Source organism: Amblyomma mixtum, chromosome 3 (assembly GCF_055824585.1).
Source record: "Amblyomma mixtum isolate Tamu chromosome 3, ASM5582458v1, whole genome shotgun sequence".
Taxonomy (NCBI): domain Eukaryota; kingdom Metazoa; phylum Arthropoda; class Arachnida; order Ixodida; family Ixodidae; genus Amblyomma; species Amblyomma mixtum.
This window is the reverse complement of record NC_143014.1, coordinates 22,994,560-23,014,814: the sequence shown is the minus strand read 5'-3', so window position 1 is coordinate 23,014,814 and position 20,255 is coordinate 22,994,560. Positions and strand designations below refer to the sequence as shown.

The 20,255-nt window shown below is 47.1% G+C and overlaps 2 protein-coding genes across 3 annotated transcripts in view; one reads left to right on the top strand and one right to left on the bottom strand.

The window, feature by feature from the left end:
• LOC149349428 (nitric oxide-associated protein 1) overlaps window positions 1-11,423 on the top strand; it is a 59,647-nt gene extending 48,224 nt beyond the window's left edge. The window contains exons 6-7 of one of the 2 annotated variants that reach the window (XM_089578365.1): window positions 9,356-9,583; window positions 11,053-11,423. In XM_089578365.1, the coding sequence (XP_089434491.1) occupies window positions 9,356-9,583; window positions 11,053-11,246 (422 nt within the window). In that variant the 3' untranslated portion in view covers window positions 11,247-11,423. Of the gene's footprint in view, window positions 1-9,355; window positions 9,584-10,697; window positions 10,760-11,052 lie in introns of those variants that run through there. The other variant, XM_089578366.1, reaches the window with a different exon arrangement.
• Window positions 11,424-12,489: 1,066 nt separating this feature from the next.
• On the bottom strand, window positions 12,490-19,489 carry LOC149349427 (uncharacterized). Its single transcript, XM_089576775.1, has 4 exons — window positions 18,787-19,489; window positions 15,033-15,091; window positions 14,028-14,235; window positions 12,490-13,107 (listed from the first exon to the last, which is right to left on the bottom strand). Exons 1-4 carry the CDS (start codon window positions 19,256-19,258, stop codon window positions 12,713-12,715), a joined length of 1,134 nt encoding a protein of 377 aa, XP_089432901.1. The 5' UTR covers window positions 19,259-19,489; the 3' UTR covers window positions 12,490-12,712.
• Between the last annotated feature and the right edge of the window lie 766 nt (window positions 19,490-20,255).

Here is a 20,255-nt window from a genome sequence, read left to right as displayed (position 1 = left end):
ACACACAGAACACAAACACACATGGAGAAAAGCAAACAGGCGGTTGCCGGGTCCGCGCTTCGCCGTGTGTTTCGAACACAACCGACTTCCGCCCCTCCGCTCGTGAAACGGTGGGGAGGCCTAAAAGAAAATAGAGAGTTTTAGTATAGCGTCACCCTATCGCTTTGGGTCATAGGGGAATAGCGGGATGCTACTGCGCATGCGCAGAACGCTATCGGCCCTTGGGTGTTTGGGTGAGCGGGCGACGCTTTGAAAAACCTGTTTTGAGTCGTCGCTGCGACGAGCGGCGAGGTTTCAACAAGTTCGAAATTTTCGCTGCGACGCGTCGCTCAATCGCTCAGTCGCTTGCATGTGAACCGGCCTTAACGCTAAATCGGCGAAATAGCGTGCGCCCCTCTCGCTTCATCACCGATTCGTCGTTGCCGCTGCTCTGTGGCTCACGCTCACATCAAACTAAAGGCGCACGAGGCTTTCGCTTTGGCTGAAGTTGCCTGAACAACAAAATTTTAGCGATAAAACACGCCTAATTTTCAGATTGCTTCCGTGTTTACAGAGCTGCTAGGCTTAGCGAGTACTCGTCGACTGACGTCAGAAAGCGCGGGAGGTTTGAACTACTGATCTCCACAAACAGGTTTGCAATTTTTTACCAGACCTTCACGCGCGTGCGACCTGTATATATTTATATTTATCATGTATATATGTAAATATATTTATTTTCAGTGTAGTCCTCCCCCTGTCCTTTCTACTATCCCCTCCCCTCTTTCTTTTCACTTCTACACACTGCCTGCTATCCTTTATTTCCGCTGCCCCAGCTCAGGTGCTTCCAGCAGCGATAGCAGATGCAGGGGTAGAAAAAATTTTCTACCTTCCATATTCAATGCAAAATATTAAAAAAAACATTACTACTACTACTCTTCCTGTGTGAATAGCCTTGGCTCGGATTGAACATGTCCGCATTTTAAAAAAATATTTGCATCATTTTTCGCTTTTCCTAATTAGTAATTGGTAACTGAAACAGTTTGCGCGTCATTTTATTTACACAGTAAAAAAAGTGCAGCATATATATCAACTTATTTGTTCTGAAAGCTTCTCTTTCCCGCCGTCATGGCGCTGCCTTCAAGCAACGCAAAGCGACCATCCGCGACCCTATTCTATAGACAGAAAACGTGAACCCGTTCCCCTAACGCTAAGCGCATGCGGATAGGGTCACCCTATTCGCCACGACGCTATTCTAAAACTCTCTAATGAAAAGGTGGCTCGTTAACTGGGAATGACAAACAGATGTATGAAAGGATGCGCTCGCTAACAAGTCTAGGTGGTCGAGCCGATCGCGCCTCTCGATCGTTCAGTGTGCGGAGAAAATGCAAAAACCAAGAAAAGAATTCGATTGAAGGCGGGGCCATGACGTCGCCCTGTGACGCACTTCACAGACACCACGCCTCCGGCTTACACCGGAGAAGGAAGGGGTGATTTTGCCTTGCCGAGCCTACTCGACGAGGAGCGGGAGAGAAGAATTTCGAGGAGGGAATGGAAGGAGAGGAGGCTCGCTCAAAGAGAGGTAGAGAGTGTCTGCTGCGCTGAGGTGGGCACGGGCCCTTTAAGTCTGCAGTGAAGCTCCGCCCACATTTACGACTGCCGCACAGGATTCTTCCACGACTAAAAAGTAGTTCGTTGTTGAAACTTTTCTTGTTACCTAAACGAGAAGCTTAGCATAACACAAAAGATATAAGCTCTAGAGTTTTGATGCGTCACTTGTTTAACATAGCCAAACATTAAAAAGCTGATTTTATTTGCTGTTACGATTGGCCAGCGGAGTAATACAGGACGCCGCGGACCGTGGGCCAGTGTTAGCAACTGCTGTTTTTTTTTTAAGTTGTATCCTACTATAGTATCATGATCGCGCGCACGGCGTTGCTTTGGCGTCGTGGTACGGTAACCGGGGGGGAGCCCGGCTGTGATGGCGAGTCCGCAAGCAACCTCTGGTACAGTCTTTGTCAAAAGCAACCAGGCTGCATGGTTTGCTTCTAGCTTGTATAGTGCAGCCCTTGTGACTTTTCTAAAGAACAAAAGTTGTTAGAAGGTAAGAAGACCACCAGTCCTTACCTTTAACGACCATTTCAGCTTCAGGGAAGCTGTAAGGGCTCCACTGTACGAGCTAGAAGCAAACCATGCAGCCTGGTTACTTTTGAAAAAGACTGTACCTCTGGCAAGTAGGTCATGTGGCCATGACTGTTTCCTGTCAGTGCGGAAGCCGAGACCTGTCAGCAAGTAGTCCGGGACTGGAAAAAAATGCGCCCGGTGATTGCTGGTGGCGAGCGGTGCAGCCTAGTAGCAGCCAAAATGAATACTGCCGCTGGCCAGAGAGACAGACCGATTGTGGTTGAAAACACCAGGCGACGCCTGGAGTACTGGCGGAAGGAGGCTGTGCAACATATGGGAACGTGCAAACAGAGCTTGCCGTAGAGGAACTGGGACTAGTATATCGCGTCTAGCCACGTGTGTGCGGATTGATGAAAGCAACACCTACGAATTGATAAAATGCGACCGCTGAATAAACCCTGCAGGATCCATGCCGTGGCGCTGGGCTTATGCTTGTGCCAGCACAGCCGATACATGGTGTCAGGCGTCTAACTCAGGCCGTCTCCGCCTAGTCTGAAGGAAGCCAGCCGTAGAACGAAGGCCAGCAGGATGGATTTCGTCTAGCCACCCAAACCGCTGCACTTTGAATGGGGCATATGCAAGCATTGGCAGCTATTTAAGCAAAGGCTTGATCTATTTCTGACCGGAACAGAGGCTACTGGTGAGCCGCGACCAGAATCTACGAAGACAGCTTTGCTGCAGAGCATCGCTGGAGAAGACTCTATCGGGGTATGCAACACATTTACCCTCAAGGAGCACGAGTCAAAGATTTGACTACGCTACGGTAGTAAAGGAGTTTGACGAGTATTTCGCTACCCAAGTGAATGAAGCACATCAGCGCTACCTGTTCTGAAGCCGAATTCGAGAGCCGGGTGTGCCTTCGGAACATAAGAAATCTGAAGACAAAGGCACGATCATGTAACTTTGGTGCGCTAGCGAAGTCAGAGACGCATGATGCAAGGACTAGGGAGAAGCTTCTAGCCAGCAGCCAGTTAGCGCTGCAGAAGGCAGCCGAAGCAGCAACAGCAGCGCACCAGGAAGTTTGGTTGCGAGGACAAAAGCTGGTTGATCCGGTACGCAGACGAGATGGGTCAAATGCAAGGTAGTAAGCGCGTTATAAATGTCGAAAGCGCGGAAAGACGCATGCCCCACGAAAATATCCAGCGTTCGTAAAGACTAGTCGGACATGTCATGGGAAAAACCACTTTGCCACATGCTGCAGAACGAAAACTCGAGTTGGTGAGTTGCAAGGTAGCGAAGACGATTTTGAAATTCAGTGAACACCGTGCTAGCCTGCCGGACTGAACGGTGAAAGCGAATGTGGAAGGAATGTTTGTTGATTTGAAAGAACATCCAGGCTCTCAGGCTAATCTGCTGCCGTTCGCGCTGTATGCAAAGACGCGTCCGAGGCCGGCGTTAAAGCCAAGCGGCGCTGTTTTGCGATCGTACAGTTCAAGCCAAATCAAGCATCTGGGAACCATACGGCGAGGAGTGACTGGATCACCATACTTCAACAGGATTTCTTCGTTGTACGAAAGGGTGGGCAAGCAATCCTCGGTTTGCAAGCATGCGAGACCCTTATCTCGACAAGTGCACAGCGTATTGCAGAGCAGCTCGGAAAAAATGCACGAATAGACGATATGCGAAATTGCTTGGTGGTCTGGCAACACCGCGCCCACAACTTTTGGTTTCCATCTTGATTCGGGCGAGCTCGAGCTGGGCTATGGCTGGGTGCATCGTTTGCTACATTCTTGATATCGGTATAGCTGTCATGAATCTTGCATGTGAAATTTCAACAGGCAAGCTTCAGCTGCTGCGTTGTTTTCACTGCTGATCTTTTACCAAATGTAGGTACTTTCAGTAAGCGCCAACTTACTCCTACCGCGTCCTGAGCTTCGCTTGAAGTCTGGCGTTGATGATAGCCAGAATCGGCACTGGGAAGTGTGTTGGCAAGTCGAACTCTGCGCCACTGTCATTTTAATTCGCGCATTAAAGCACCGGTTCAAGCATCACGCATTATCACGGCTATTTCATTCCCAGGTGGACGCGATTTCATCTGGTGGGGTAGCGAGCGGTTATTTTGCGCTGAGTGCAGATGTCTTGACAAACTTCTGTGACAGTGTGAACTTTCGTTCGCGCCGACGCCAGGAGCTTCGTGCATTGCAGTATATTCACACAGGACCCTCGACCAGCTGCGTAATGTGATTCCTTTAGTGCAATGTACAATGCACATCCGCGGTTTTCAACGTCACAGTTTCAGAGCCCGGTGCCGGCTGGTTTTCGCCGCAATTCGTTGAAACCGCGTCTTGCTTAAGACGCAGTTGAAGCGAGTATTGCGATGTTGTCAGTCGATATTAACAAGAGTAAAGTGGGCACATATAATTCAAAATATTGTAAGCAAAGACGCAGTTTTTTTTTTTCAGATAAGCACTGAGCTACCGCGGCTGCTTGATTAGAGAAAGAGCGTACAGCTGTAGGTGCCTGCACGGACTAGAAACGCTGGTCAAGCTGCGTATGCGGGGGTGAAATTCGCATGTTCGGTTGCCTCCGACACTTAATTCGCTTCCTCCCAAACCTACACAAATTTCTTTGTTGCGAAGCAAGCTGTTGCAGCTTGCCACAACGATAAAATCTGATGGCCTGAAGAGTTTTCAGTACAATGTTGCACGTACTTTCTAGCTTGGAAATGCGTCCCGCCTTCACAATAAAGTAGCTTTTTTTTTTCAGACTTTCGCCGCCGGAGATATCGAATGTATAGGAATCCTCAAAAAATAAAGCATTCGCACCTCAGTTTTTATACGTAGGATGTATTGCCTCACAAAGACGCGTTAACGCGCATAACATATGTGGTCGCGATCACGTACGACATTATAAGAAAACAATGTGTGGGATCTTGCAACAACCCCATGGTCCAGAGAGATTGCTAGCCATTCCAAAACTAATAGAACCCGGGAAAAACTTAATTGAACACGTAACAAAAGCAGTATAATGTGCGTGCGGTTCTTCGAGTGCGCTTAGTACGCCACGGCATGAGCAATCGAGGTTTTTAGATGGAGCGCACTGAGTGCCCATGGCCGCGATTTACCTGCACATTAATGAACGTGCTTCTTCGCGACCGGAATACACGCTTGAGGAACACAGGCGTGGGCTCGCTCAAAAAAATTACCTTCTCTATTACGTTGCTCAAGTATGCGTCTACATATATTCACGCCCAACCGGAGAGTTAATAAATGCACTAAATCGTCTTCTAATTTTGATCAGAGGCAACAAAGGATGTGGTCCGTATCTTAAAGGGGCTGCGAAACACTGCCTGGGGGAATACCGGCTATACTTCAGGTGGGTTCTTTATGTCACACAGATGCTGACTTAAAAAGAATTACAGTAATCGATGCACAGGAACGGGAGTTATTCAGTGAAGAAATTTCAAAATACAAGCAAACAAAACGCTGCCCTCAACTCGATTTTGGCGGGGCTTCCCACTCCTATTTCGCTCTCCCAATGACGGCACCTGGCGCAACCAATCAAAACAGCCAGCCAGAGCACGTCGCGGAAGTTTGTACTCCATGGTTGCCTGCTCTCTGTGAGACTGGCAGCGTTGTTTCCATGCCAGAGCGCCCCTGGTGGTGTATTTTTATTTTACTTGCTTTGCAGGGCTTTTATTTAAAACAAACAAATTGTTTTTGTTGATCTAATATAAAACGCAGACAGGTGACAAAATGTGTCTCTATTTATTCACACAATTTGCAGTATATTTACTGTTTGTCCGGCCATCAAGCTCGCGCCAGGTGATGCCATATCCGCTGCTAAAAACCCGCCACTGTGTGGCGACACCATCAAAGCCATGAAGTTGTTTTGGGAGGACATTAAAATATTAAAAAACGGAATGTACGCGGTATTACCGACGCTAGTAGCACCATTATAACTCACTGTATGCAATCAACAGGCAAAACAGTTAAAGGGCAACTGCAGCACTTTTTTGAGAATTTCGCGATATTGACGGATTTAAATCTATATAGGCTGTAGGGAAAGCATGCCAAGTGTTTTTGCACTAGCATTTAAAATAGTGATGTAATTGACGATTGAATTTTGCGCTTCTCCTCAATGCACCCGAGAAGTGCAGAGAAACTCAGCGTGACGTCATGGAAGGTATGATTTCAAATTACTGCTGTCGTCAGCCACACCCTGCCCTGACTTGTTAGACGCTGTCAAACAACTCTCGGCAGGGTTTGCCTTCGGTGTTCGTTTTTTCCTCAAAAGCAGGCGTTTGTGCGTTGGAAATATAGCGATACCTTCGATGACGTCATCGTGTGCCCCCCACTTGGCGTTGTGCGCTGCGGAGAAGCTTGAATGACGTCCGGATTTTAATCGGCGAATAATTCACTATTTCAAGTGCTAGCCCAAAAAGACTTCGCATGCTTTACCTGCAGGTCTCACACATTCGACCCTCTTAAGCTCGTTGATTTCTAAAACCTATGCAGTTTCCCTTTAACTAAGATTGTGTTTCTGGGCCCCTTTAATGTAAACGCAAATCACCTATAAAGCTTTGTGAAAAATCAGCGCAGAAAGCGCAAGCTGTGCACTGAATGGCTTGCTGACACACGATACCTCACATGATATTTACTGTTACTAAAACGTTGTGACAGAGTAAAGAAAAAATAGAAAAGCGAAAAGCTGGAACGCACCTAGTTCTGGCACGCATCGTAGTTTCTTTGCATAGTGGACAGCATAGCGTAAGAGCGCATCGTCATTCCACTTTTCAAACCAAGCGCAGCCGTTTTAACCCAACGCATGGCCGCGGTTTCGTTTTCTGTACCGTACCAACATGGAGGACTTAGTTCTCGGAGCGCCGAGAGATGGCGCTGCGCATTTCGCATATCTAAAGTCACTTTACGCATATCTAAAGCCCTGGAAATTTTTAAAGTAACGACAACCTTTGCAGAACGCTGCCTCTCCCTCTCCTGCGCCCGTCGCCTCTTCCCATTGGTCGATGGTTTCGCGCGCAAAATTCCTTTAAACCCGCGCTTTTCGCGGCCGCAGACGCCATATTGTCCGCTCCAACCGCGCACCGTAGGTAAAGTGAGCTAGAATTACTGTAGGTTCGGCAGGCGTCGTTGCGGACACTGCGCTTCTGCTTGCTGTGAAGAACAGCGGCTTTTGTTTTGCTTGGAACGTGTGTCAGTCACTTAACTTCAAGCCGTCTATCTGTGCGGCATGACGGGCTGCTGCGCCTTCGGGTGCAAAAACCGTCACGCCGGCGGAAAGCGGTTCTTCGCGATCCCATCATCGAAAACCGACGCGGGCCGGAAGAAGGTTTGGTTACACAGAATTGGCCGGGCGAATTTTAACACGACGCCATCGACCATACTTTGCGACGTAAGGGACGTGCTTTCAATAGCTGCTGAGTTTTCCTTTTTTTTTTTCAAGCTACGCTGTGCAGTGGTTTGTTCGCGATCGAGCATATGGCCGCAGTAAGCTCGACATAAGGGCGCTTGCGTTGAGCGCATCTTGATTGCACGCACGCAAACGTGTAAGTGACGCGAGGCACACGTCTAACTCTAGAGTGACGTTCCTTAAATTTGAGCATGGTGAAGCGCACGCGTTACATTAGACAGTTTTAGTATAGCGTACGCAAAACCTTTGCGTGCGCAATAAAATAGCGCATGTAGAATGCGCATGCGCAGAACGCTAAAAGAAGCTAAAGCCCCACCTCGATGGACACTTCCCAAGCGTACGGGCGGAGCGCATGCGCTCCCAGCACGCGCCGCGACGGACGTTGGAAAGTGGCATGTCCCTCCATGTCCATGGTGCTGGCTCGCTCCCCCTCGCGAGCCGACTGAAAAAATGTCAAGCCGTGAAGAAAAGGGGTTGGGGGGCGCTGAAAGGACCAATTAAACCGCGAAGAAAAGTTCGGGGAACACGAAGCTATGAAGAAAAGAGTCCCCCAGAGCCCCGCGGTCCTCCCATTGTTGTAAACCGGACCCGGCTTCCAACGCGCGCGCGAGCGCCCATGCTCAGGCGCCGATATCTGCGCCCCGCTCGCGCCTGCTTGCGCGTCGCGCCTTGCGCATGCGCAGACAGGCTCCAGCGTACGCCCGTGCGCGTAGGCGCTTCGCGTTTACGCCTCGGAAGTGTCCATCGAGGTGGGGCTTTAGCGTTTAGCGTACGCACGCAATTTTCTGGAAATAGCGTAGCGTCTTTGCGGGGCTTGCGGAGACAACATGGCGGCGCCCTGTTTGCCCGCTTCGGTTCTAAAATACCTCGTCATTGAGTTATTCGGCGCTCAACTGGCAATAAATGGTCGTATTCTCTTCCGCTTTCTGTCGTTTCACTGGGACGCAATGCTATGTGCGATAACTTGCCGGTACTTTTGAGATAGCAGTCTGTTTTCAAGCCCGTAAGCCTAACGACAGGTTGTGTACACTGTCGTCATGGCAACGGCCATTTTTAGCACTTCTCTGAAGTTTTAGTTTCGTTTTCGTACACGTGGCAACCATGGCCGCCAGCCGCGCGCGTTTTTCGGTGGCGGATGACATAGAGCTCTTGCGCGAAGTTCGCGAATGCAACCCATTCGCAAACCCGCTTAAGTGGGCCGAAATCGCAAGAACTCTTGGCGAGTATTCGGCGAAGGCGTTCACAGCTCGCGCTGTGCGCGAACGTGCCGAGCTGCTGCTGAGCCAGTACGCGGCCAACGATCGTGTAAACCTGCGCAAGTAAGTTGTTTTGATTGCATGAAAAGATAGTCGAAACGTGTAGAGTGCCAAAGTTTCAAGCTGTTCCCGTGGCTGACACGCAGGTCTGGAACTGAAGAGCAGTACAGCGAAAGGGAACATAAATAAAACTTGGGTTGGGCCTAGTTGGTACATGATGTTGTGAAGGTATAGGATGCGCAATCAAAGGACGAACCACGAAGAAAGACACAGAGACACACACAAGCGCTATTTTGTTGTTGCAGTTGTTGCAAGAGATAATAGATATAGTGAGGGAGGGCGAGCATAAAATTAGAGCGCCTCGTCGAGCAAGGCCTGAACCCCCAGTGCCAGCAAAGCGCATCTCTGGAGCACGGGCTCGGGATTTTGCTGCGCATGGCGTCGTATTGGACGTCACTGATGACAGCCTGTTGCAACCGATTAAGTATGCGGCCACCTGCAGATCTAGAGTCATTAAATTTACATGACATCGCTGATTAATGTGTTTGGATTTTTGTACTCCACTTCAGGCAGCCAAGATGACTCGGCGTCACGGGTTCAGCTCTTCGTAATCGACGAAGAGGGCAACATGAATCTGCAGCAGGAGGGGCCCTTGGAGCAGTTTTCCCCCCGCGCCAGCCTACCGGACGCTGACGAGAGTAGTGATCGGGAGCCTGCTGCAGCAGCTTCTGAGAGCCAGTCTTCGTGTGAAGCCCGTACTTCCTCACGGCCAGCTACCCGAAGTGAGCTGCAGCGAGGTAAGCGGGGTCTACACATTTAATGCTTTTGCAAGACGTGTTCTTATAGAAATAAACAGCCCTGCAAAAAGATGATGCACCTTTTCAACGCGAGGCATTGTGGTGCATCAGTTGCACAGAAATTATTAGTACAAGCTGGTTGCACCTATAAATATTTCCACGAACCAAAACTCCAAAGGGTTATATTATTGCAACTTATAACAAAATAACCACTTCACAATAAACTTCACAAGAAGAATAGATTTTTAAATCAGCAAGGTCTTGGTTGTCATTGATTACTTGAGGTGGTCTGCAGCACTTGTTTTTACTATACCAGAATTAAACTAAGATTAAGTTTTATTTATATAAATTTGATCAGAGGGCTCATTGTAGGTACTTGTTCACAGAACTGCAGTGATACAGACAAGCTAGGGTTTCTGTGCAGTGGGCTATGAAGTGTAGCATGAATTACTAAGTTATCTTTCGCTGCCTGCATTCTTCTACTGTGTGGAGTGAAAGTGCCACTAAAAATGTAGCATCTCATGATCTGCCAGCATCAATTCTTCACTAGCTGAATATGGATGGACTGCTGTCACTATGACTGAGGCAAAATTAGCAGGCCTTAATACTGATTGAAATATGCACTCTGAAATAGTTATTGCAAAACAGAACCAACTTGAGCAGGAAGTCATGCAGCTAGAGATTATACCAAGGCTTGATGCCAAATGAGAATGAGACAAGTGCATACTTCTCAAGTGCATAGCAATACACTGTTGACTGTAAGCAATGCGAGGATTATATGGCACATTATATAGAGGTTCGCCACTCGAGAGCTTTTTTTTATTATCTCAAATATCAGCGTTGCTATTCTGGTCACAAACGTGTACACATGAGCCCTAAATCTTGCTCGACAACAAGAACATTGCTTGGATTTCCGAGAGACAAACATTGAGAGACAAACACAAACAAAGAAACACGGAAATTTGTAGGACTTTGGTGTTAGTTTGGCTCAATTAACCTTTCTAAAATCCCTGGAAGCAAAAATTGAACACAAATCAAGGGGAAGTGAAAGCATAGCTCGTTTAATCACATACATGACATTGAAGGGTAACAAAATAAATGATTCTTTTCTCAGGAGTGATAACACCAGTACACCTGGGACGTGACGGTGAAAAACATTGAGGCATGCAGGCATCACCACTTTGACCCAAAAAGCATTACTTTTCAAGTAAGAGGGATGTCAGCAAAGGAGCTGTATTCTTTGTTGCCTTTGATCCGCATTCTTCAGACCTTTCCGTGAGAGTGATGCCGACTCGTGAGGCATTCCATTTCACATTGGCCTCACATGCGAAGGGTTGCTCGTGTGCCAGCTATGTTAATAACAGTGGTTTCACCTGTGTTTCTAAATTTTAGGTCATGTGTATGAAGTTCCTGTGATGCAATTTGCATTAGTTGCATGCTTAACAGGTTTTGTGAATTGTCCTCTGCAGGGAAAAGGAAGCAAGACAATATAGATTACGAGTTTCTTGAGAAGAGGATGAGGCATGATATGCTGGTGAAAGAAAAATACAATCTGATCGAATCAGCCCGAGGACATCATCATCATCATCATCACGGCGTTTGGCTCTTGAGGAAAGCCGGCTTGCGTGGGAAAGGGAGCGAACCCTCACCGAGGTGCGTTTGAAGGAGGCAGAATCAAGCCGCAAAGCAGAGAAGCATGCAGCACAGCTTAGGGTGCAAGAGGAACTGCTACAGCAGCTTGCAGAAGAACGTCATCGCTCTGCAGCCCAACATCAGACAATGATGAACGTCGTGGACCGCCTGCTTACAAAAATAAATAAACTGTAGTCCACAAAGACAACTGTGGGAAAGTGCAATGTCCTACACAAACAGGTTCTGCTATATTATCTTTGCATGCCTCCTTTAAATAAATTAAAGTACACAAAGACAATGGTGGAAAATGATTGCTTTCATTCTATACCACTCCTCATTTCACCTGCAAGACGTGTACTTTCATTACCTTCATTAGTGTGACTGCAGATGAGGAAAAGACCCATTCACTTAGTCCCTTCAAGCACTGTGTCAAGGTTATGTGGATACAAGCTAAACGTTGTTACAGTCGTGCCTCTTTAATGTGAACACTTTGGTTCCCGAGCAAACGAATCGCAAAGAAAAAAATACGTGTTATGGTTAAGGTATGGTTCTGTGCATAATGGGGATCACTGAAGCCGAGATGAGACACAGTTTTGGGATTTCCAAAGTGTATTATCCTGATTGCCATTACACTCGAGATAATGTACCATTTCACGTGTGTAGGGATCTGTGTATATGCTTCATGGCGTCTCATGGCCGGACTAACTGGTTCCTTCTACATCTGTTCACATCCCAGGGCCTCACGACTATGTCGGCTAAGAGCTGCTGAATTAGAATACCTACATAGCACGTGCTGCAAACAGTTTCCTGCAGAGCCGTTTATGCAATATGGCAAATGGTAAGGGAGCGCAGACTTAGCAACCTTTCACTTTAAAGCACGAAACCAGAAAAGAAAAAGGCCACCAGTCAACCATTTTCATTTTTCCTTTACGTTCCTGTGATGTGCTGCGCTCAGAATGCCAAAAATGAAACGTTGGGTTGGGTGCTGTATATTTTGTACCAATTGCCGTGCATATTAACATGAATAGAATGCAGTGCCCTGCAGTGGCTCAGTGGTTACGGTGCTCGGCTGCTGGCCCGTAAGATGCATGTTTGATCCCGGCCGCGGCGGCCGAATTTTTATGGAGGCGAAATTCTAGAGGCCCGTGTACTGTGCAATGTCAGTACACGTTTAACAAACAATCCCAGGTGGTCGAAAATTTCCGGAGCCCTTTACTACATCATCCCTCATAGCCTGTGTCGCTCTGGGACGTTAAACCCCAATAAACCATGACAAGAATGCATGGGCCCGTATGGGCTCTGAGCATTTTTCTTTGTGCATTCACCACACAACGAGTTTCCATATTAACAAGGTATGAACACATTAAAAAAAGTTTAATCCCCAGAAAAGTTGTCCATAATTCATGTCGTCCATATTAACGGGAGTCATATTAATGAGGCAGGACTGTTGTTCTCTCAGCAGGTTTGATTGGTGCTTGAAGGGATTATAGTGGCATTTTATGTAGCAGATGGGGTCAAGTAAGTCTTCAGCAATGGAGGGCACAGGCCAAAGTATGAAGACACCTGACTGCCATACATGCAGGTGTGGCAGTTGGTGAGAATAGTCCCAGCTTTGTACATCTGTGCCACCTGTTGTCTCAGAAGCTTCTGGTTCTTTTTGAAATCTAAAAACGCGAATTCTGCGGCGACCTTCCCAAATCCCCATTCAACCGCTAGCCGAACTTGGCTCATCGCATGGTTAAACGCCTGCTGACGAGGTGTCAGGAAAGCACCTCCGTAGGGCTTCAGCAACAGTGGTTTCAACGGATATGCCGGGTCACCGTAGATAACAAAGTTCTCCTCGCTGGCAAGCTTTTCAATTCTGGAGTATGCACCACTTGCCTCCAGTATTCCTGCAACACAAAAACGCACATAAAGGCACGTGCACAGAAACCTAAAGCTAGAGCCATTCCTGTAGTCAAAGTACATAGCACCCTTGCAATAAGGTTAGCTCTGAACACTAGACAAGACATGCGAGGCCAGAATAACGAGGTATATAAATAAAAGCTACTCTCCCATTATGCCTCTAGCTTTGATAGAATATGTATATTGTGTGTGTGTGTGTTTGGGGGGGAGGTGGACAGGCATCCGAATTTTTTAAAAATGAAGCAAACACAAAGTCATGCCAGCATGAAATTTGTGACAGTAGTTCTGTGAAATAATGCGAGCATGCTATGAAACCTTACAATTGACAATCACAATGAAATGCATGCCTCTATAATGCATGGTGAACGTTCCATTCTTTTATATCTTTACTTTGTTACTCTGTGCCTGAGATACTCAACCTGGATCTAACTGATGCACAAAATCAGCTAAATGACGAAGTTCACAATCTGCAAGTGTCTCCTGTGTCCTGAAACCAGTACATAAAAAGAAGACATCTGAAGGGCAGAAAGTTGGCCAACAATGTCTGATTAAGCACATTCAGTTGCATGTCCAATCAACAGTTCATTATTAAAATTTAAGAGTATTGCAAATGAAGTTGACACTTTTCAGGTGATTCTGCGAACCGTGAAATGACATTTTTTCACCGAGCCATGGCTTCATTCAATGATCCCCGATAGAGTTCCTTCAGGCATACCAGTCATAGAAAGATACTTTTAGGCCTCCTGAAATCAATCTGGCTTTGGAACACGGTTCACCTCTGTCACTAAGTGCAACTTGCAGTATGATAGATTCTATGTTTTTGTCCGCCAGGTCATGAGTTTCAAAGCTGTGACACGTTGCAGCAGATTACACAACCATAATTGCGTAATCTAGCCCAGCGACTTACCTGCATCATGCCGTCTTCCAGGATAAGGTCCATCTGGTTGGCACACGATACCATTCGGACACATCAGTGATTGATATTTCACGCAGTGGATTCTTTTGCGTCCCGAAAAGTAGTCCTGCTGGTTCCTTTTGGGACGACATATGGCACGGGCAGTGCCATCAATGAATCCAACACAGTTTGACAGAGGTGCACCTTTGTTTTTGACAGCCTGTAGCAACAAAAAATGATTAATCAATAACCGTGTGGGGCATACATGAAGCTTCAGGCCATAAAAAACCATAAATGTGAGCTTTTACAATTTTAGCACAACACACTGTGGTAACGGAACCTGCATGATAAAATCAGAAATTGCGTTATAAATTATTTCCTCGGCTCAGGCAAATTGCATGCGGCGATCCATACCGACTGATCTTATGCTTCATCTTTGGTTACAGCCAAAGAAAGACGAGCAGTTAGCAACTTGCCCAGCAAGACGTTCTTTTATGCTTCATCCCAGACACGGAACACACCAGCGCACTGCTGCCCCCGCACCATATAGTAACCTCACACTGCTAAGGTGTAAGGTTTCTATTTCATGATGTGATTGCTAATATTGTAGTATCTCACATTTATGGACCGCTGCGACGTGGAACTATTGACACTTTCGCAATATTTCTAATTTTTGGAGTGATAAAATTCAGGGGGCACTTTGGCTCTCTAAAGTGCTGCGCAGGGCCAAATCCTTTCCTGGGGCACTGTTTGTTTGGTTTTTTTTATTTTTTTTTTTCATTTCATTTTTATTCTTATTGTTTTCATATCTTACATTTAACATTTATTTTCTTTTTGTTTCTTTTCCTTTTGTTTTTATCTATTTTTTTCTATTTTATTTTTTCATTTCATTATTTATTTTATTATTTTTTATTCCTTTTATTTTATTTATGAAACCCATGCGTTCACTAACGCCAAAGGCCCTGGTTCGATTCCCAGTATGAGGCAATAAATGTTTTCGCCTTAAATCTGACTTACATTAGCGAATTGCCTGAGAGCGGGAGAGGAAAGCCACTGATGGTTGTTAATGTCATTCACAGCGCTGGATTAAGGGGGTTCTAAGGGGGCTGCAGCCCAGGGCCTCACCTCGGACAGCAGGAGAAGGGGCCCATTTATTCTACCTTGCTTAGTACATGAAACTGCGGGCAGTTGAACTTTGAGCGTCACGTATCAAGCGAGAAAACCAGAACGAGGAGATGGGCCCCCACCTTGTGTAACTTCGTTTAGCCTAATCATTTGGGGGGGTCCTTGTCGAGCTGCAAAAACAGGAATCCTCCGCTACCCAGAGGGGGCCCCCTTTCTTACGAAGCCATATTGCGTTTGCGTATTGCCGAAGGGTTTTCGTGGTTTTCTGTCAATTCCTCCTTCCAGTGGCATCTCAAGGTGTAGTGTGTTTGAGAATCCTGGAGTCGGCATATCAGGCGGGGCTCCTGCCTCGCCACCAAAAATTCTGCTAGGGCTGCTTTCATAATTCGCTAAAAATCTACTAATTAATTTTTAAAACCACACATATATCCGATGTAAAAAATACTTGCTTTGCGCCCTCATGGCTTACCTATACGAGGTCTGTTAGAAAAGTATCCGACTTTATTTTTTTTTTTGCGAACACCTGATGGATATGAAACAAGCGCGCTTACAGCAGCCGCCTTGAACCCTCGTGCGCATGCACGAATTTTTTCCCGCCTGCCGATAGCGTCAGTCGCTGGGAAGCAGCGTTTGACTGAGGCAGTGCGCAGTGCTCTCGTCGGTTTTTTGTTGCAATGAAAATGGCGGCGCGAGAGGAGCAGCGCTACTACCTCAAATTTGGCCAGAAACTTGGCGATAGCCAAGTGGAAACCATTCTAAATGTTCAGGCGGCTTTCGGTGATGATGCTATGAGCAGCACACAGATTAAGCAGCGGTGCAATTGGTTTAAAGACGGCCGCACATCCGTGTAGAGAGAGCCATGCTCCGGTCGGCCATCAACATGCCGAAATGACCAGGTAATTGCCGAAGTGAACGCTGTGGTGATGCGAGACTGTTGTGTGACTATCCGAGAAATTTCGGAAGAGGTGGACACCAGCAATTTTTCTGCACATTCCATTATCACCGAAGATTTGGCCATGGAGAGAGATGCGGCGAAATTCGTGCCGAAGCTGCTCACGGTGGAGCAAAAGCAGCTTCGTGTTGAAGTCTCACAGGAGATTCTGGATTCCACAAACAATTACCTTGACTTTACCGACGCCGTAATCACTAGTGACGAGTCTTGGGTGTACGGGTACGACCCGGAAACCAAATCCCAGTCGTCACAGAGGACGCATTCTACGTCACCAAGACCAAAGAAGGCCCGCTAAGTGCGCAGCAATGTCAAAGTGATGCTGACTGCTTTTTTGACTCCCTCTGTGTGGCACACCACGAGTACGCACCCCACAGGGTCAAAGAATGACTAAAGAGTACTACAGGAATGTCCTCCATCGCCTACGTGGTGCTGTGCGGCGCAAGAGACCGGAATTGAGGTCAACAAAAAATTGGCGCATCCCTCGCGGCATTGCTCCTGCACATTCCTCGCATTTGATTAAGACTTTTATGACGAAAAACCTGACTCCTGTAGTTCAACAGGCTCCTTACTCTCCTTATATGTCCCCCTACGACTTCTGGCTGTTTCCTAAAATCAAGATGCCATTGAAAGGAGCGCGATTTCAGAAAAGAATGGACATTATGGCTGCAACGACAGCAGAGCTAAATTCCATTCCGAAAAGGGCCTTTTCGGAATACTTCCAACAATGGCAACACCGCTGGGAGATGTATATGGAGCCCCAAGGAGACTACTTTGAAGGTTATTAGGTTTTTAACGCTCCAGTTATGCCAGTTTTTTTTCTTCGGGCAAAGGTCGGATACTTTTCTAACAGACCTCGTATAAGGAAATGCAACTCTTTAGTGTCACAACTATGATTAGAGCAGGGTTGGCAAAAACGAAACTAGAATGCGCAGCGGAATTTGAAGCGGCGTCTACTTGTTCGAGTATCATATACAGACTGCCTCTAGCATTTCGCCTCCAGAGAAATGTGAGCGCCGCGGTAGGGGCAATTGATTTTGTTCGTTATTTTTTCTTGGGATTGGTTTTGTAGAGCCAGGTGAAATTTAATTTTTGAGGAAATAAAAGGCGCAGTAACTGTCTCACTTCTAGGTGGACACCTGAATCGTGTGTTGAGGGGAGGTAGGAAGGTGTGAATGAAATGAGAGAAAGAGATGCCGTTGGTTTATTGGTTTAAGGGGGTTTAATGTCTCGAAGCAACTCAGGCTATAAGAGACGCCTTAGTGAACGGCTCCGGAAATTTCGGCCACCTGGGGTTCTTTAACATGCACTGACATCGCACAGTACACGGGCCTCTAGAATTTCGCCTCCATCTAAATTCGACCGCCGTGGCCGGGATCGAACCCGCATCTTTCGGGTCAGCAGCTAAGCACCATAACCACTGATCCACCGCGGCAGCAAAAAAAAAAAAAAAACAGGTGCCGTTGTGGAGCGCTCATGAATAATTTGGACCACCTGGGGATCTTTAACGTGCTCTGAAATCGCAGAGCACACGGGCGCCTTTTTACATTTCGCCTCCATCAAAACGCGGCAGCCCTGGCTGGGTTGGAACCCGGGTGCTCGGCTCAGCGCCGAGCACGCCCACCGCTGATCCAGGACTTAAATTCTGCTACTCAATGTGCCCCATGAGGGCAGTAGTAAACGTTCATCGTATAATCAAATTAATTTTAATAACTCTGAATAATACCCTCTCAGAGCCCAAATTAATGAGCATTTCTATTTCGTAGTCGCTGCCAGCAGCAGAAGCTCCCAGCTTAACTGTAGGAAGGTAGCTCAGCCTGTTTTTCTTTAATGCGTTAGCATTAAAACAGTGCTGCGAACAAAAACCCATCTGTCGGGTTGTGTACGGTGCCATTGAAAGAATAGAGTAGGCGGCGCACGCAGCGCACTGCAATGCAGCCCCGCAAGTTGTCGGTATAGGCTCATGTGGCTCTTCCGTGCCGTTCGGAGCTCGGCCACAGATGTACAGTCTATGCCAAAAGCAACCGGGCTACATGGTTTGCTTCTCATCCGTATATTAGAGCCCTTACGGCATCCTTAAAGAACATAAAGTCTTTGAAGGTGAGGACAAGGGTTCTCCCTACTACACAGAGATTTAGAGCTTGAGGGCTGGCATAATAGCTTTAATATGCGACTCAGAAACAAACCGTGCAGCCTGGTTACTTTTGGCAAAGGCTGTATATGTGTCGCACGTTCGAAGAGTCGCGTTGTGTTTTGTGCGCAGTAAATCTAATGCTACTGCGTTATTTATTTATTTATTTATTTATTTACTCTCAGGGCCGAAGCATTACAGAGAGGAGTGGGTGATACACAACAAAAACAGAACAGGTAACGCAGCACTACAATGTAAAATCAGTTGCAGCATTTTTAAACAAGTCGGCGTTTGTAATGGAGGCGATGGAAGCGGGAAGGTGGTTCCATTCCTTAGCAGTCTTGGGGACAAAAGAGGCGAAGTGTAAGTTGGTGCGACTGCTGGGTTGCATGAATCCTATTGATCGCACTTCGTTCTTTTTAATTAGGTGGAATTACAATGAAACTTGGGATACATTCCAGTAGTGTAGCAGGGGGAAGGGGGGTCAGGGGAGGGAAAGTTAGAGGGGGCCTACATTCGCATTAGCCCAGGGCCCCCATTTTTCTTAATCCGGCCCTGGTCATTCAAAAGGTGCCCGAAGTTGGTGACGATGTGGTTGAGCATTTTCGATGTTATGCTCGACATGACCGAAGTGTGCCTCCCGAAGATGAGCTCTAGGTCGCACCATCGATTGGGGTACGCCAGCCGACGAAGGGTGAGGCAGAGTGCTTCGCGGCCAGGCACCTTGACGTTCTGGGCACTAATAACAGTGTCCGGCACCATCAGAGCACATAGCAGTTCGGTAATGTCGTCTTTTTCAAACCGAAATTGCTGCTTGAATAAGGAGCTCTCGATGTTGTCTATGTCCAGCAGTCCGTGGCGGGAACGGTATCGCAGTAGCTCCGACTCCCGTTGGCGCCTCATTTCGTACTCCAAGTAGTCCACCGAAAAATCTCCTCTCAGTAACCATCGCTCCGCATGCGGCAACATGAGGTCCACGATTTCCGCCCAAGTGAGCCCAGAGAGGAGGCGATGATCGCACAGGATGCTTGAAGGCATGTCGTGAAGGCTGGGGAAATCACCCGAAATAGCAGAGGTTGCAGACAAAAACGAAAAAGCGCGCGCTTTGAGAGTTTGGCTTGGTTTGGATCAAAACGACCTCAATTTTTCTTTCTACGTGGGGTGGCGCTAGGTACTTACCCAAACGGGGCTGAACCTGGATGTTGTATGTCTACTTAGCGCCTATTGCGGAACGGTCCGCAAACGCTCACCTACGCCCTACGCTCACCTAAAAGTGTTGTTCGCGCTTTGAATTTAGCGTACGCAAACATCTTGCGTGTTGCGTACGCAAAAAACGCAAACGCTATACTAAAACTGTCTATTCTGCAGTCGCGCGCGTGCGTGCGTGCGTGCGTTTCCCCCCCTGGGTGTGCTCACCTTGTGGCCCCGCGAATGCCACACAATTTCTCATTTCTTTTTCCTTTTTAATTACTTCCCCTCAACCGGACGTGGGTGCATTATTCTGGGTGCGAAGAAAAAGCACTACTTTAAAGGTTTTCTTTTACCTATTTCACTTTTTTTCCCCCGAGGTTTCCTTGCTCTTTTCATTTTCTCGATTTCTTTTTTTTCTGTTGTCTGCTCTCTCTGTTGGAGGGTCAGATTTTTTATTTTTTTATTTTTTTCTTGCCCTCGCGGCCAGGAGAAGGAACAAGTTTTCGCATTTTTCCATGAAAGTTGTTGAACGGCCACGCACCTGTCGAGCACCTCCGAGCTGGACACGCCTGTCAATAAGCAAGCCTGTGGTGCTTAACAAAGCAGAGGCCGCATCTGGACGTTGTATTTTCTTACTGGGTACCTGTTCCTCGCACTCTCTCCCTTTTTTTTCTTTTTTTTTGTTGTGTGGGTCGCACTGCCTCTAATAGTTTTTTATACGTATTTTTCTGCTATGTGCTTTGTGTTTCCCACTTACCTGTTCTGTGCCCACCCCTATAAAAGGGGATGCATTAACAATGTAAAATCACTCCTGAAGAAGATCGGTCTTCCGATCGAAACGTCG